General features: G+C 47.9%; 1 protein-coding gene across 1 annotated transcript in view; it reads left to right on the plus strand.

The window, feature by feature from the left end:
• Positions 1–18,663, plus strand: part of LOC143781255 (uncharacterized) — a 22,909-nt gene extending 4,246 nt beyond the window's left edge. Inside the window, exons 2-4 of the mRNA XM_077267749.1 lie at positions 6,740–6,866; positions 6,954–7,031; positions 12,203–18,663. Coding sequence (XP_077123864.1) covers positions 6,740–6,866; positions 6,954–7,031; positions 12,203–14,991 — 2,994 coding nt within the window. The 3' untranslated portion in view covers positions 14,992–18,663. The remainder of the gene's footprint in view (positions 1–6,739; positions 6,867–6,953; positions 7,032–12,202) is intronic.
• The last annotated feature ends 205 nt before the right edge of the window (positions 18,664–18,868 follow it).

Below are 18,868 nucleotides of genomic sequence, written 5' to 3' on the forward strand. Positions count from 1 at the left end.
TGACATCATGACGAGGGGGCGAAGCTTCGGTGACATCATGACGAGGGGGCGATGCTCCGGTGACATGATGACGAGGGGACGACGCTTCGGTGACATCATGACGAGGGGGAGACGCTCCGGTGACCTTATGATGAGGGGGCGATGCTCTGGTGACATCATGGCGAGGGGGCGATGATCCGGTGACATCATGACGAGGGGGCGATGCTCTGGTGACCTTATGATGAGGGGGCGACGCTTCGGTGACATCATGACGAGGGGGCGACGCTCCGGTGACATCACAACGAGGGGACGATGCTCCGGTGACATCATGACGAGGGGGCGATGCTCCGGTGACATCATGACGAGGGGGCGACGCTCCGGTGACATCATGACGAGGGGGCGACGCTTCGGTGACATCATGACGAGGGGGCGACGCTCCGGTGACATCACAACGAGGGGACGATGCTCCGGTGACATCATGACGAGGGGGCGATGCTCCGGTGACATCATGACGAGGGGGCGACGCTCCGGTGACATCATGACGAGGGGGCGACGCTTCGGTGACATCACGAGGGGACGATGCTTCGGTGACATCACGATGAGGGGGCGACGCTCCGGTGACATCACAACGAGGGGACGATGCTCCGGTGACATCATGAGGGGACGAAGCTCCGGTGACATCATGACGAGGGGACGACGCTTCGGTGACATGACGAGGGGACGACGCTCTGGTGACATCATGACGAGGGGGCGAAGCTCCGGTGACATCATGACGAGGGGACGATGCTTCGGTGACATCATGACGAGGGGACGATGCTTCGGTGACATCATGACGAGGGGGCGACGCTCCGGTGACATCATGACGAGGGGACGATGCTCCGGTGACATCATGACGAGGGGGCGATGCTCCGGTGACATCATGACGAGGGGGCGACGCTGCGGTGACATCATGACGAGGGGGCGATGCTTCGGTGACATCATGACGAGGGGGCGAAGCTTCGGTGACATCATGACGAGGGGGCGATGCTCCGGTGACATGATGACGAGGGGACGACGCTTCGGTGACATCATGACGAGGGGGAGACGCTCCGGTGACCTTATGATGAGGGGGCGATGCTCTGGTGACATCATGGCGAGGGGGCGATGATCCGGTGACATCATGACGAGGGGGCGATGCTCTGGTGACCTTATGATGAGGGGGCGACGCTTCGGTGACATCATGACGAGGGGGCGACGCTTCGGTGACATGATGACGAGGGGATGATGCTCCGGTGACATCATGACGAGGGGGCGATGCTCCGGTGACATGATGACGAGGGGGTGATGCTCCGGTGACATGATGACGAGGGAGCGATGCTCCGGTGACATGATGACGAGGGGGCGATGCTCCGGTGACCTTATGATGAGGGGGCGACGCTCCGGTGACATGGTGACGAGGGACGACACTGTGTTCACAATGGCACTATGCCCCAGTGACAAGGGGATAACGTTTCGGTGATGTCATTATAAGGAGCCCGCGCTCCGATGACATAAGGGAGGAAAAGCAGAGACATGAGAGAGGAGACCGATGCGGAGACATCAGGGCTATACTTGGCACTCACACTGCCCTCGGCACCTCAAAGTGGTCTCGCCCCTTCTCATAAATCAGACAAGGGTTTGTGCACACAATGTCTTTTTCTGGTTTGTCCGCACTGTAACCCCTTGAAAAAGGAATTTACCCCGCGATGTAAACACGACCCACCGCTCCAGGTAACGAGTACTGACTGGTCTTCGGCAGTTTCTGCTTGGAAGCCGCTTACTGGCTTATTCCATACAATTTAAATAAAAGCCAGCTGCCAAAATATGTTGGAACAAATGGCCAAAAAGAAGTCAATTTAGGACAAAAACTGCCACCGTATTCTAAAGTTATCACTTGTAAAGTTTGAGGGGTTTGCAGATGTCCAACAGGCGAGGTGTGCACAGGCCCTAAGAGAGCCCATAACTGTTAGTACTTAAGGCTCTTTTAAGGTACCGTCACACTGAGCAACTTTCCAACGAGAACGACAGCGATCCGTGACGTTGCAGCGTCCTGGATAGCGATATCGTTGTGTTTGACACGCAGCAGCGATCAGGATCCTGCTGTGACATCGCTGGTCGGAGCTAGAAGGCCAGAACTTTATTTAGTCGCTGGATCACCCGCTGTCATCGCTGGATCGGTGCGTGTGACACCGATCCAGCGATGTGTTCGCTTGTAACCAGGGTAAACATCGGGTTACTAAGCGCAGGGCCGCGCTTAGTAACCCGATGTTTACCCTGGTTACCATTGTAAATGTAAAAAAAAAAAAACAGTACATACTTACATTCCGGTGCCTGTCACGTCCCTCGCCGTCAGCTTCCCGCACTGACTGTGAGCGCCGGCCGTAAAGTAAAAGCAGAACACAGCGGTGACGTCACCGCTGTGCTGTGCTTTACGGCCGGCACTGACACAGTCAGTGCGGGAAGCTGACGGCGAGGGACGTGACAGACACCGGAATGTAAGTATGTAGTGTTTTTTTTTTTATATATATTTACAATGGTAACCAGGGTAAACATCGGGTTACTAAGCGTGGCCCTGCGCTTAGTAACCCGATGTTTATCCTGGTTACCCGGGGACTTCGGCATCGTTGGTCGCTGGAGAGCTGTCTGTGTGACAGCTCTCCAGCGACCACACGACTTACCAACGATCACGGCCAGGTCGTATCGCTGGTCGTGATCGTTGGTAAATCGTTTAGTGTAACGGTACCCTTAGACTAGTGTTGACCATACTCACCGATAGCGACTGGATGGAAGGGTCTTCACCACTCCCACCACATGTTTAATGTCCCCGCATGGGGTGGAAAAATTAACCTCCGCGGTTGGGTATTCCCGGATTTCCCCATGGATACCCATCACCTCCACTTTCCGTCCTTTAGGGTTGTCCCCGACAACAAGGGACCCATAGACCAAAGTCACTAAGCTCCTCCACTCCAGGAGAGCCTTTGTTTTGCACCCATTCATGAATACCCGGCACAGCCGCAGATAGCTGCCGGCAGTGCCTGTAGTGGTGGTACAAACTGGCTGGGCATACATAAACATACAACGAGTATACCCGCAGTCCAGCTCCTGGGCTGGCGAGGCCCAACGTGACAGCCAAAGTGGAGCAGTGTCCTGTACAAAGTCTCAAGTGGCTGTATACCACTCAAACTTACCAGCTGGTCCAGGTCCCCTTACCCCAACCAAAGCTGCATGGTGGCCGGCAGAGCCCTCACCAGCCGGTCGACCACCACCGTCTCTACCATCTGAGCCGGGGTCAAAATCTCAGGCTGGAGCCATTCCTCCACCAACTGCAATAAGTCATACCTGGCGGGATGAGTCTCTGCAAAGGACCACTGGTACACCCTCTGATCGCCCCTCACCTTCGGGGTCTCCTCTTTAAACCGCTGATCGCCTCTCACCTTAGGGGTCTCCTCTTTACACCGCTGATGCTTCGATTGCTGCCGCTGGAACTGCAGCGTCTCTTGCTGCGGCTCCTCCATTTTTCCAACCAGCTTGCTCACTGACATACAGCACGCTTTGGGGTATGCCTCAGTTCACACTGCCTGCATTCTCTAACCATATGTAGTGCAGCGGTGTCCACACTGAGCAGTGATGAGGCAGTGACCCAGCAAAGTTCAAAACAAAACTCTCTTTAATGCTCAACTCGCAGCAAAATACAGCACGCGATATCCTCCCGATTGCAGCCGGGAACCATATCCTCCTGTTTACAGTCGATAAACACGCCAGTCCACCTCCGGATCGCAGAGGGGCACAGGACAGTCCTCCATTTCACAGCCAGGCACAAGACAGTCCTCCGACGAGACTGGTTGCTGTGGTCGACGTGTACGTTGTGGGTGCCAGGCCTTTCAGCTCCCTTGGCTGTTTGGCTCCGCTTGCCTGTGTTGCCTCACACAGGTGGAGCCTGCAGAGCCTTCTGCTTTGCACTCTTCCAAACACCAGACTGACCCTGACACACCCAAACCCTTTACTGCAGGACTTGTAACTGCAATCTGTGGCCATAGGCCACATGGAAAACCCGGGCCGGGAATGAAATGGACTGCACCACTACCATTTTGTAGTCCGTTTTAAAACACAAAAGCCCAGAGCCGGTTTTCCCTTAATCTGCCTTGGACAAATAGTTTGCCCAAGACTAACACTTTTTATTCCACATTGCAATCACAGCTACACCTGTGACTGCAATGTACGCCCATGGCTTCAATACGCCTCCGTGCGCTTCCTGGGGGGAACACACAGCGACCCCTACATGTGACACTGGTCACTGCCTCACAATCAGTACATGAATACATCATCAGAAACACCATCAGTGTATGAATACAGCACTAGAACCTCTATCAGTATGTAAATACATCACCAAAACAACTTTCAGTGCATAAAAAAAATCAACTCACAAATACATCACAAGAACCACTATAAGTCCTTGAGTTTTGCACCACAACTACCATCAGTGAATGAATAGGGTACCAGAATCACTGTCAAAACATAAATAAAGCACCAGAACCACCATCAGAGCATGCATACATTGTCAGAACCATCACCTGTACATGAAGACATCAGCAGAACCACATCAGTATATGAATGCAATGCCAGAACTACCATCCGTGCATGAATACATCAACAGAACCACCGTCAGTATAGGAATAGAGTACCAGACCCTCCATCAATACATGAAACACCATCAACAGAAGCACCACCAGTGAATGAATAGAGCGCCAGAACCAACATGTGCATGAATACAGCAGAACCACCATCAGAGCATGAACAGAGCACCAGAACCACCATGAGTACATGGAGACATCACCAGAGCCACCATCTATTTATTTATATAGTACCAGAACCATCGTCAGTGCATGAATAGAGCAACAGAACCACCATCAGTATAGCAATACATCACCTAAACCACCATCAGTACATGAATACAGCAAAAGAAAACCACCATCAGTATATGAATAGAGCATCAGAACCAGCATCAGCCTTTGACTAGAGTGCCAGAACCACCATCCGTACATGAATACATCACTAGGACACCATTACTACATGAATAGTTCACCAGAACAACAAACAGTACATGAACAGAGCACCAAAACACCATCAGTACATGACTTGAGCAATAGAACCATCATCAGAGCATGAATAGGGCACCAGAACTACCATCAGTGCATGAATACAACATCAGAACTACCATCCATTCATGAATACAGCACCAGATCCACCATAATAGCATGAATACAGCACCATATCCACCATCAGTACGTGAAAAAATCACCAGAACCACCATTAGTGTATAAATGATGGTAGTTCTGGTGATGCACTCGTGTGCACAGGATGATCATATTAGTGATCATTCTGTGCACATGGCAGTGCGGTCAGCCTGTCTCATCAGGATTTATAACGACTGCTGATCGGCTTCATGTAATGGCGGTAGTTTAAAGACCTTGACTGTCCAGTATAAATGCTCCCTTATGCCCAGGTACCTTAGAGGTGGCGTCAACTCTGATTGGAGCCTTTTCTCCTTCATCTGGTCCTAACGCCAGGGTGACTTTAAACACCACAGCTCCTCTGCAGACTGCTCTTCTCTCCTGTCTTCTGCAGCACATAAGTGTCATTATAATGCTCATAAGTAAAAGTAACCTCTATACTGTGCCCTAAATAAGCCCTACCCCCATGTTGGCTACTCCTCTTCACTCTGACTGGCATACTGTCCTCCTCTTCACGCTGTCTCCCCATGCTGGCCCATCCTCTTCACACTGACCATTCCATGCTGGCCTCTTTCACACTGTTCCCCCATGCTGGCCTCTTCTCTTCACATTGACCCCCCATGCTGGCTTCTCTTCTTCACACTGTCCCCCCATGCTAGCCCATCCTCTTCACACTGACCCTCACAGTCTGGCCCATTCTCTTCACACTGTCCCCCATGCTGGCCCATTCTCTTCACACTGTCCCCCATGCTGGCCCATCCTCTTCACACTGACCTCCCATGCTGGCCCATCCTCTTCACACTGACCTCCCATGCTGGCCCATCCTCTTCACACTGACCTCCCATGCTGGCCCATCCTCTTCACACTGACCTCCCATGCTGGTCCATTCTCTTCACACTGTCCCCCCATGCTGGCCCATCCTCTTCACATTGTCCTCCCATGCTGGTCCATTCTCTTCACACTGTCCCCCCATGCTGGCCTCTTCTCTTCACATTGACCCTCACAGTCTGGCCCATCCTCTTCACACTGACTCCCCATGCTGGCCCATCCTCTTCACACTGACCCCCCATGCTGGCCCATCCTCTTCACATTGTCCTCCCATGCTGGCCCATCCTCTTCACACTGTCCCCCATGCTGGCCCATCCTCTTCACACACTGACCTCCCATGCTGGCCCATTCTCTTCACACTGACCACCTCATGCTGGCTCCTCCTCTTCACACTGTCCCCCCACGCTGGCCCATCCTCTTCACACTGTCCCCCCACGCTGGCCCATCCTCTTCACACTGTCCCCCCACGCTGGCCCATCCTCTTCACACTGTCCCCCCACGCTGGCCCATCCTCTTCACACTGTCCCCCCATGCTGGCCCATCCTCTTCACACTGACCCCCCACGCTGGCCCATCCTCTTCACACTGCCCACATCAGTGATATGATATAGCGTGTGTTGTACTCTCTGGGTTACACTCAGCAGTTGGGGTCCGGACTCCCCGGTGACGTGTTCTTTCTTTCAGGCTCTTGTGACATTTGAGGACGTCGCCATTTACTTCACGAGGAGAGAATGGGAGTTGCTGGACGAGGAGCAGAAGACGCTCTACAAGGAAGTGATGAACGATAACTACCAGATGATCCTGTCCCTGAGTGAGTGCCCCCCACAGATAACAGACCCTGAGCTGGTGTAGGGGGGTGATCATCGTCTCATCACTGGTCCCTGTTTATTTCCTGCAGATCGTCCGGACATCATCCTGAACATTGAACTAGGATTTGAGCCGTACGTCCAGAGCAAGAGCGAGAGCGACTGCACAGGTACCAGAGTCAGGGGCAAGTAATACTCCTGCTTATCACTGCACTGTTATCTGCTCAATATACCCCAGAGCTGCACTCACTATTCTGCTGGTGCAGTCGCTGTGTACATACATTACATTACTGACCCTGAGTTATATCCTGTATTATACTCCAGAGCTGCACTCACTATTCTGCTTGTGCAGTCACTATGTACATACATTGCATTACTGATCCTGAGTTACCTCCTATATTATACTCCAGAGCTGCACTCACTATTCTGCTGGTGCAGTCACTGTGTACATACATTACATTACTGATCCTGAGTTACATCCTGTATTATACTCCAGAGCTGCACTCACTATTCTGCTGGTGCAGTCACTGTGTACATACATTACTGATCCTGAGTTACACCCTGTATTATACCCCAGAGCTGCGCTCACTATTCTGCTGGTGCAGTCACTGTGTACATACATTACATTACTGATCCTGAGTTATATCCTGTATTATACTTCAGAGCTGCACTCACTATTCTGCTGGTGCAGTCACTATGTACATACATTGCATTACTGATCCTGAGTTACTTCCTGTATTATACCCCAGAGCTGCACTCGCTATTCTGCTGGTGCAGTCACTGTGTACATACATTACATTACTGATCCTGAGTTATGTCCTGTATTATACTCCAGAGCTGCACTCACTATTCTGCTGGTGCAGTCACTGTGTACATACATTACATTACTGATCCTGTACTGATCCTGAGTTACATCCTGTATTATACTCCAGAGCCGCACTCACTATTCTGCTGGTGCAGTCACTGTGTACATACATTACATTACTGATCCTGAGTTACATCCTGTATTATACTCCAGAGCTGCACTCACTATTCTGCTGGTGCAGTCACTGTGCACATACATTGCATTACTGATCCTGTACTGATCCTGAGTTACATCCTGTATTATACTCCAGAGCTGCACTCACTATTCTGCTGGTGCAGTCACTGTGTACATACATTACATTACTGATCCTGAGTTACCTCCTGTATTATACCCCAGAGCTGCACTCACTATTCTGCTGGTGCAGTCACTGTGTACATACATTACATTACTGATCCTGAGTTACCTCCTGTATTATACCCCAGAGCTGCACTCACTATTCTGCTGGTGCAGTCACTGTGTACATACATTACATTACTGATCCTGAGTTACCTCCTGTATTATACTCCAGAGCTGCACTCACTATTCTGCTGGTGCAGTCACTGTGTACATACATTACAATACTGATCCCGAGTTACTTCCTGTATTATACCCCAGAGCTGCACTCAGTATTCTGCTGATGCAGTCACTGTGTACATACTTTACTGATCCTGAGTTACATCCTGTATTAGCCTCCAGAGCTGCACTCACTATTCTGCTGGTGCAGTCACTGTGTACATACATTACATTACTGATCCTGAGTTACATCCTGTATTATACTCCAGAGCTGCACTCACTATTCTGCTGGTGCAGTCACTGTGTACATACTTTACTGATCCTGAGTTACATCCTGTATTAGCCTCCAGAGCTGCACTCACTATTCTGCTGGTGCAGTCACTGCGTACATACATTACATTACTGATCCTGAGTTACATCCTGTATTATACTCTAGAGCTGCACTCACTATTCTGCTGGTGCAGTCACTGTGTACATACATTACATTACTGATCCTGAGTTACCTCCTGTATTATACCCCAGAGCTGCACTCACTATTCTGCTGGTGCAGTCACTGTGTACATACATTACATTACTGACCCTGAGTTACATCCAGTGTTATACTCCAGAGCTGTACTCACTATTCTGCTGGTGCAGTCACTGTGTACATACATTACATTACTGACCCTGAGTTACATCCAGTGTTATACTCCAGAGCTGTACTCACTATTCTGCTGGTGCAGTCACTGTGTACATACATTACATTACTGATCCTGAGTTACCTCCTGTATTATACTCCAGAGCTGTACTCACTATTCTGCTGGTGCAGTCACTGTGTACATACATTACTGATCCTGAGTTACATCCTGTATTATACTCCAGAGCTGCGCTCACTATTCTGCTGGTGCAGTCACTGTGTACATACATTACTGATCCTGAGTTACCTCCTGTATTATACCCCAGAGCTGCACTCACTATTCTGCTGGTGCAGTCACTGTGTACATACATTACATTACTGATCCTGAGTTACATCCTGTATTATACTCCAGAGCTGTACTCACTATTCTGCTGGTGCAGTCACTGTGTACATACATTACATTACTGATCCTGAGTTACATCCTGTATTATACTCCAGAGCTGCACTCACTATTCTGCTGGTGCAGTCACTGTGTACATACATTACATTACTGATCCTGAGTTACATCCTGTGTTATACTCCAGAGCTGCACTCACTATTCTGCTGGTGCAGTCACTGTGTACATACATTACATTACTGATCCTGAGTTACATCCTGTATTATACCCCAGAGCTGCACTCACTATTCTGCTGGTGCAGTTACTGTGTACATACATTACATTACTGATCCTGAGTTACATCCTGTATTATACCCCAGAGCTGCACTCACTATTCTGCTGGTGCAGTCACTGTTTACATACATTACATTACTGATCCGGAGTTACATCCTGTATTATACTCCAGAGCTGCACTCACTATTCTGCTGGTGCAGTCACTGTGTACATACATTACATTACTGATCCTGAGTTACATCCTGTATTATACCCCAGAGCTGCACTCACTATTCTGCTGGTGCAGTTACTGTGTACATACATTACATTACTGATCCTGAGTTACATCCTGTATTATACCCCAGAGCTGCACTCACTATTCTGCTGGTGCAGTCACTGTTTACATACATTACATTACTGATCCTGAGTTACATCCTGTATTATACTCCGGAGCTGCACTCACTATTCTGCTGGTACATACAGTACAGACCAAAAGTTTGGACACACTTTCTCATTTAAAGATTTTTCTGTATTTTCATGACTCTGAAAATTGTACATTCACACTGAAGGCATCAAAACTATGAATTAACACATGTGGAATTATATACTTAACAAAAAAGTGTGAAACAATTGAAATTATGTCTTATATTCTAGGTTCTTCAAAGTAGCCACCTTTTGCCTTGATGACTGCTTTGCACACTCTTGGCATTCTCTTGATGAGCTTCAAGAGGTAGTCACCGGGAATGGTTTTCACTTCACAGGTGTGCCCTGTCAGGTTTAATAAGTGGGATTTCTTGCCTTATAATTGGGGTTGGGATCATCAGTTGTGTTGAGCAGAAGTCTGGTGGATACGCAGCTGATAGTCCTACTGAATAGACTGTTAGAACTTGTATTATGGCAAGAAAAAGGCAGCTAAGTAAAGAAAAACGAGTGGCCATCATTACTTTAAGAAATGAAGGTCAGTCAGTCTGAAAAATTGGGAAAACTTTGAAAGTGTCCCCAAGTTATGTTGCAAAAATCATCAAGCGCTACAAAGAAACTGGCTCACATGAGGACCGCCCCAGGAAAGGAAGACCAAGAGTCACCTCTGCTTCTGAGGATAAGTTTATCCGAGTCACCAGCCTCAGAAATTGCAGGTTAACAGCAGCTCAGATTAGAGACCAGGTCAATGCCACACAGAGTTCTAGCAGCAGACACATCTCTACAACAACTGTTAAGAGGAGACTTTGTGCAGCCGGCCTTCATGGTAAAATAGCTGCTAGGAAACCACTGCTAAGGACAGGCAACAAGCAGAAGAGACTTGTTTGGGCTAAAGAACACAAGGAATGGACATTAGACCAGTGGAGATCTGTGCTTTGGTCTGATGAGTCCAAATTTGAGATCTTTGGTTCCAACCACCGTGTCTTTGTGCAACACAGAAAAGGTGAACAGATGGACTCTACATGCCTGGTTCCCACCGTGAAGCATGGAGGAGGAGGTGTGATGGTGTGGGGGGGCTTTGCTGCTGACAATGTTGGGGATTTATTCAAAACTGAAGGCATACTGAACCAGCATGGCTACCACAGCATCTTGCAGCTGCATGCTATTCCATCCGGTTTGCGTTTAGTTGGACCATCATTTATTTTTCAACAGGACAATGACCCCAAACACATCTCCAGGCTGTGTAAGGGCTATTTACCAAGAAGGAGAGTGATGGGGTGCTACGCCAGATGACCTGGCCTCCACAGACACCAGACCTGAACCCAATCGAGATGGTTTGGGGTGAGCTGGACCGCAGAGTGAAGGCGAAAGGGCCAACAAGTGCTAAGCATCTCTGGGAACTCCTTCAAGATTGTTGGAAGACCATTCCCGGTGACTACCTCTTGAAGCTCATCAAGAGAATGCCAAGAGTGTGCAAAGCAGTCATCAAAGCAAAAGGTGGCTACTTTGAAGAACCTATAATATAAGACATAATTTCAGTTGTTTCACACTTTTTTGTTAAGTGTATAATTCCACATGTGTTCATTCATAGTTCTGATGCCTTCAGTGTGAATGTACAATTTTCATAGTCATGAAAATACAGAAAAATCTTTATATGAGAAGGTGTGTCCAAACTTTTGGTCTGTACTGTATATACGGTATGAAGGTACAGATGATTGACCTCGTGGAGACCAAAACATCCAAGACCGCAGAGACACCATCACGTGTTTCTCAACGCAGTGATCCAGAACACTGCCCCAATATGCAAATGCATGTAGAGTAGCTGCGGAGACACCATCACGTGTTTCTCAACGCAAGCAATGAATAGCCAGGCCTTTCCCCGGGAAGGAACAACCACGGGAAGGTGATGGTGTCTCCGCAGCTACTCTACATGCATTTGCATATTGGGGCAGTGTTCTGGATCACTGCATTGAGAAACACGTGATGGTGTCTCCGCGGTGTTGGATGTTTTGGTCTCCACGAGGTCAATCATCTGTACCTTCATAGCCTTTTTACTAGGCACTGCTCCTAATAGCCAGTTTCCTACTCCACACTGATGAGGGGCAAAAACCCCGAAACAGCTGTCTGTGGATGGATACCATGCTTAGCATAGGTGGTTTTCCTTTATTGGATGTTTTCCTTTATCGGATGCTGCCCTTCCCGTGGTTGTTCCTTCCCGGGGAAAGGCCTGGCTGTATATATGGTAGGCAGGACTGTTGTCCACATTCCATTTATTCTTTTCTGTCTTCTATTTCTGAAGATTTCTGGCCTGAGAAGAATGTGAAAGACGGATCTTGTTTCCCGGAGAGTTGTGGTGTCACCACAAGCAGAGGATGTGAGGTCAGGAGGCAGAGACGTTATCCCCGAGTCAACCCAATCAGATGGATCAAGAAAGACAAGAAAAGGAAGAGGCGTCTTAGTCGCTCCTCTCGCCAGATTTCCAGGAGATCTGAGGACACAATGGAAAGTGGAGAATATCAAATCCAAACCTCCCCAGAAAAAACAACCTACAACCTCTCCACCTGCTCCTCACTGGACCCTGCAGGTAACCCGCCAGATGAGGCTGCTGGCAAAGATCTCAGTTGTGATGATGGGACGGCGGCACAATCTTCTCATACTATGGAGAAAGCTGTGGACACAAGAAGCGCACGGTTCAGAGCAGACACAAAACAATGTGAAGCAGCTACAGGAGGTTTTCATGAACCATCCACCATGGGTAGCTCCCATGAAGAAGATGGCTTAAACCCAGCACTCAGTAGTGATGCTGCTGATTACAAAGACCTTACTATATCTGAGACCTCGGATATTCCATGGAAAGCCAACAATGAGAGCCACAGCAAGAGGACAACCCCAAAAAACGAACATGTGAAGAAAGAAAAAAGGTCTCCCTCCTCAAAGAAGAAAGTGTCCCACCATAAGAAAGACAGACACGTGAAGTTCAGTGAAGTGGTCACCATGATTCTCATTGACCACCATCACGAAGAGCGCTCTGCGGAAAATCAGGGTGGTGAAGTGAAGCTCCGAAGCACACATCTTCCCATATGCTACTCTGTGAATGAGAAGGACAAGAAGAAATGCAGCTCTGCAGTTTTTGTAGAAAATGACATAGCAAGTGCGCTCCTCAAAACTGCGGAAGGAACTAAGAAGGCAACAAAGAGCTCCCATCCAGATATAGCGAAACTAAGAAAAGAAAGGATCGTTGAAAGATCAGGATCATCTCAGCAAGCTCCAGAGCTGAAAGCGTGGTCTCCAACCATAAAGCAGAATCGTGAGCTGCACGGCATGGAGATAAATAAGGTTGTGAACGTACGCCTTCTCAACGTGAAAATCAAAGACATCAAAGTAGACACATGCTCGACATCAGCACAACCAAAATCTCCAATACGCGGCCATGAGCCTAGGCTCATTAAATCTTATTCTTGTTCCAAGTGTGGTAAAATCACACACTGGTCAAAGCTCACTGTCCATCAGAAGGAAAACATAGAGAAGTCTGTTGCACACATGTGCAGAACGTGTGGTCATCACACAAATCGCAGCTCTGCCACCTATTCTGCCCAGGCCATCCATCCGCTGTCCCTCACAACCACTACTGCCCAGCCGATTCCTCCTCGTTCCATCACATCCACTCCTGCCCAGTCTATCCATCCTCTGTCCCTCACATCCGTTCCTGCCCAGACCACCCCTCCTCTGTCCCCCAAAACTGCTCCTGTCCACACCATCCCTCCCTTGTCTCTCATAACTGCTCCTGCCCAGACCTTCTGTCCACTGTCCATCACAACGGCTCCTGGCTCTGTTGCGTCGGCTTCAACAGTGAATTACAGTCAGAAGATCTCTGTCTGCTCTCTTTCACAACCAAATACTGAAATCTCATCAACTGAGAATAAGGAAAGGCGACACAAAGATGAGACAAAAAAGAAGACCACAGAAAATCTGAGAATTCTCATCACTGCTGGTGATCAGTACAAGAAGCCTCCACACACAGCTCAACACCACACAGACGTATGCAGCAAATGTGATGGACTCAAACTGGATCTTAAACTAAAGCCTTTCACCGGATCCTCAGCCACCCACACATCCACTATTGATACTACAGCTCTGGATCTTACCTGGAACAGAATCGGCTCAAAGGATAATAAAGTGGCCTCCAAATGTTGTTCTGAGCAGCCAGGAAAGAATGTGGACAGCAAGGAGCACAAGGTCTGCAGAGAGTGTGGTGAATGGATTATACCAAAGCAAAGGAACCAACCATTGAGCTCCGATCAGAAGGTGAGACCAGCAGAAAGCAGTCTCAGCGTGCTTCAGAAGACACAAGGCTGTCCTAAAGCTGCTCTCACCATGGATTCCACCTATATGAACATCAGTGACCCCAAACGTAGCTTGTCCGCTGAGAATCACACGTCAGAAAAAGACTGCATTAAATGTGGCAAGCGTCTGGCACTGCACGTGACGGCTAATCCTGGGGATCCTGCAGAGGACGGGGAGAAGAAATGTGTTTTACGTTTGAAGAAGAAGCGTAAAAGACTGCTGGATGGGATTCAGCCATTCAAGTGTAAAGTGTGTGGGAAAATCTTCACCCGCCATTTCACCTTGCTCCAGCACAGCTCCGTACACACCGGAGAGCGCCCCTTCTCCTGCAAAGAATGTGGGAAATCCTTCCGAGATGGTGGATACCTGAAAGTTCACATGAGGCAGCACACTAAGGAGAAACCTTACCCTTGTTCTGAGTGTGGTAAATGTTTTGGGCAGAACTCGGCGCTGGTCAGGCACCAGAGGATACACACAGATGAGAAGCCCTTCAAGTGTGGCGAGTGTGGGAAGAGGTTCAGCGATCTATCCACATTTCGCCACCACCAGGTGATTCACACCGGGGAGAAGCCCTTCTCATGTTCCTTTTGTGGAAAGAAGTTCACCCAGAAGGCGCACGTGAAGCGCCATGAGAAGATGCATACGGGGGAGCGACCCTTTGGGTGCACCATGTGTGAGAAGAGGTTTATCGACCGTACAAAGCTGAAGAAGCATGAGCTTATCCACATGCGAAAGAAAGTCTGAGGGCCCAAGAGCTGACGCCCGTCATAAGGACTGAAGGTCGCCACGATGGCCCCCGCTGTCTGCCCGTCTGGTTACGTCGCTGCTTGTAGCTTGTGTTGTAACATAGAGCCACTGCGCTTCTCCGCATTTTATGGAAATCTCTATTTTTGTACTTATATAGGATAATTGTGAAATCTGGAACTGGAGATCCCGGGACTTGGTCTTACAGCAACCTGGAGTTATTACTACTCCCAATACTTCTGTGGCGGCACCTTTACAGAGTTGGATCAGTCCATCAAGTTCAGCCTTTCTCCACCGATTATACACATATACCTATTGCTAGATTATATATTACCCGCAATGCATTGCTTATTGAAATATCCCTTGGCCCATCTACAACTGCCACTCTGGTGTCGGCCATTACTAGCGCTTGTGATCGGGCAATTCACAGTCTGATGGCTGTAAAGAACTCTTTCCTCCTTTTCTGCCAGAATTGCTTGTTCCCCATTGTAGCAGATTCATAAATCACACACCTCACATAAAACAATCTTTGCGTCCCTTTAAGCATCGTTCCACAACCTACAGTTACAGCGCGGGCTCAGTAATATATAGCCATGTTCACACTGCAATGCCCAGAATGAGAGCTGGCGCCGACCCAGGACGTTTCCAGTCAGTAGTCAGCAAATCATCTATGGTGTTTTATAGTGAGAGGGGGCTTATAATAAGGAGGAATCCATATTTGTTGTCATTGCCGAGTCTGTACTGTACTACAAACAATCACATTATTCATCCCTCATGGTGCCGGCTGTGAAAAAAGAAAACTGAGCAAAAAGGCAAATGGACCCAAAAATGGTGCACATGAGAACTGCATCTGCTCCAGAAAACAAAGACTCCCTCTGCAGGTCTGTAGATAGCAGTCACATCATTTCTGTATTTCCCATCCATGGTGCCAACATATTCTGCAGCCATTGTCACCATGCACATTAGTCTCTGTCCACAGAGGGGAGCGCAATCTTCCTGGTTTTAGTCACTTGTAGAAAATCACTTAAGCTCCTTATGTTGGAATGTGGGAGGAAACCGGAGAACCCAAATGAAACCCCCACAAACACGGAGAGAACACACACTCCATGGAGACTGCAAAATCAATATTGTGCAAATGTAGCAAAGCATAAAAAGTGTCTGAATTTTACTGCGCTGTGACTGCCGTCAAAATAAAACTAAGCTACAAAGTTTGCTTCTTTATTTGTATCTTGAAATGTAATAAAAATACTCAAAAGTTGTGTGGACCCCAAATTGGCAGCAGTGAAAACTAAAGCCCACCACTCTGCCCATGGAGCAAGAAAAATGCAGCAACACGGAATGGTTTTATCTCCTTGTGTAAAAGTAGGAAACCTTTAAAAAACAAAATATAGAAAGTTGACTCGACCATAATAGTCCCAACCTGCAGCATAGAGGTAAGATATCACATACCACACAGTAAGTATTCCAGGGCCCCTGCCGTTTGTACTCACTGCTAAGAAGTCAGTGTGGGGGAATCACCAGGAGGGGGTGCCTTTCGTAGTTTTGCTGGAGTCAGTGTTGCCGTTATTCAGACTGAGGGTCACGACAAATGCCTCCACTGTCGGTTCCTACTGTTTGCACAAAGTGTCGCACAATATTAGATTAACGTGGTACAACTTTACAAACAGCAGCCGTTTCTTCCCATTTTTAAATCCCCCTTACTGGAGTGAGGATTGCAATTTTTTTTAAGATCACAGTTCATAAATCTGACCTGTAGCTCAGTCAGACATCAGTTTTTTGTCGTAAGAGATCCGACGTTTTCACAAATAGAACTCGTACCTATGACAGTATATGGCGTTGATCACATGTCCCTGTAGTTTTGAAAACTACATTATCTGTACAAAATCATTCAAGAAAAACCAATGAAACTCCAAACAAGCTCTGATGATAAAACCAAGTTGTGATGAACAACGCTCCGCTGCCTCCAATCATCAGGACAATTACACAATTGACCAGTTAGTGACGGACGAGGCTGCGGCTGCTTCCACTGATAGGCCGGTTATTGGGGAACTCACAGTGCGTTTATGGTATATACACCTCCGATTGCAATGCATGGAATATATTATATATACACCCCAGTACAGTCACTGCGAACTCCACAATAACGGGAGAACTAGCTGCCACCACCAGTAATTTATACAGGCCTATTGGATGCCCGTTACAGGTAGCATATGGCTTTGGGGTGTGGTTTACAGAACAAGAGGAACAGCTATTAAATTTAATATTTTTAAAGTGCTCTTGTCAGCAAGATTGTGCACATTTACTACAGTGTCAGGTTGGCGCAGTTATACTGTTACAATAATACTAGGTGAAGAAATCCGTCTTGTGGTTGTTGTGTAATCTGGATTTGTAGTTTTCAGTTAATGAGATTCTCATGCTCCTGGGCGACCTTTGGGGGGGCTTTATGCGGTGCTCTGGTTATATATTCATCTGTATGGGCTTATGACAGGTCACTGATCCCCTCACTGACCAACCCCTTTGTCATGGATCCCACCGTGCTGCCATCAATATGTCACGGATCCCACCGGATATGTCAGGGATCCCACCACTATGTCACGGTTCACGGTGAAGATACCTTTATATCCCTACCACTCACCAATTTGTCACGAACCGTGGTTTGGTTGCCCCTGGTTCCTTCTGAAGGGGATTTATCTATATCCCACTTACAGTTTGGAACTTGCAGCGCTCTGGCGCCCCCTTACCCTTAGGTCAGTCAGGGTAATGCACCTAGGGTAATTAGTCACCAGAAAGGCTGCCTGCTATGTACTGGCTATTGGGCTCGCTGCATCAAGGGAGATATAACTACTCCCACTCAGGCGGGAACAATAATTATCAATGCTGTCATCGCTACAAAGCCTCCCAAATGCACAGAACAAAGTATGCTGCCACCAGCTCTGATTTTCAAAGTATTGACGGGTCCGGAGCCCACCCAAATCAGTAGCATAATTCACTTCAGAGGACGCGACAGTTCGTTTAGCGTATGGAGAGACAAGCTAGTAATTTTATATTTTACTCCAAAAAAAGGTAGGCAGTGTTTACAAGGTATAAAAAATATATTATAGAGAAGATAAAATCATGGGTACATTACAATTACAAATAAAAGAAGGATTAAAATTGAAAAAACATAGCGTTCAGATCATTTCATCTTCTGTTTGCCCATGTGCTCAGGAGATACATCAAGATGCATGTTACATCCATAGAGCAGCTGGACCCCGGGCAACAAGACTACAGAAGACTGCTCGCTTTGTGAAGGGTTAAACTAAGATCAAAACTAAAGGGCTTCATTTTGTGCTTGTGACTCCATCTTGTTGTTTTGAGGTAAATTCTGTTACTTAATTAGGTAAAAGTTCATAGTTGTTATGAAGACCTTGATTATTCCAGCCTGGACAAGATATGAGACTGAGGGTGTATTGTTCTTCGAGACCTTGACACACAAGCCGTTATGTTTTTTTCTATGCCACGTAGACACGGCCATATATGTAGTTTCCGGTTTTTCTGTATTCTTATAGGTTAAGTGTTGAAAGTGTGATTTTATACTATTGGTTGAAGTATAACTTGCTGAGATTATAAAAAGTGCGACACAATAAATGGGGGTTTAGAGATCTGCCTTTGATCCCCCCAAACAGAGATACGTCTCCGTCTGGTCATTCTCAGTTGCCGACAATGCCCTGTGGATCAATTTGGAAATCACAGTCAACCGCGAAGGGTCACTTCAGATCCTCGCCCAACGTGTGGCCCCCAAACAGGGACGCTTCTACCCCCTGGAGGACAACAAGAAAAAGGACCCTCGGACCGGACACAGGCACTGGAAATTGGCACTGATCATCCGCCACGACAA

Source organism: Ranitomeya variabilis, chromosome 6, assembly GCF_051348905.1.
Source record: "Ranitomeya variabilis isolate aRanVar5 chromosome 6, aRanVar5.hap1, whole genome shotgun sequence".
In the NCBI taxonomy this organism is placed as follows: Eukaryota; Metazoa; Chordata; class Amphibia; order Anura; family Dendrobatidae; genus Ranitomeya; species Ranitomeya variabilis.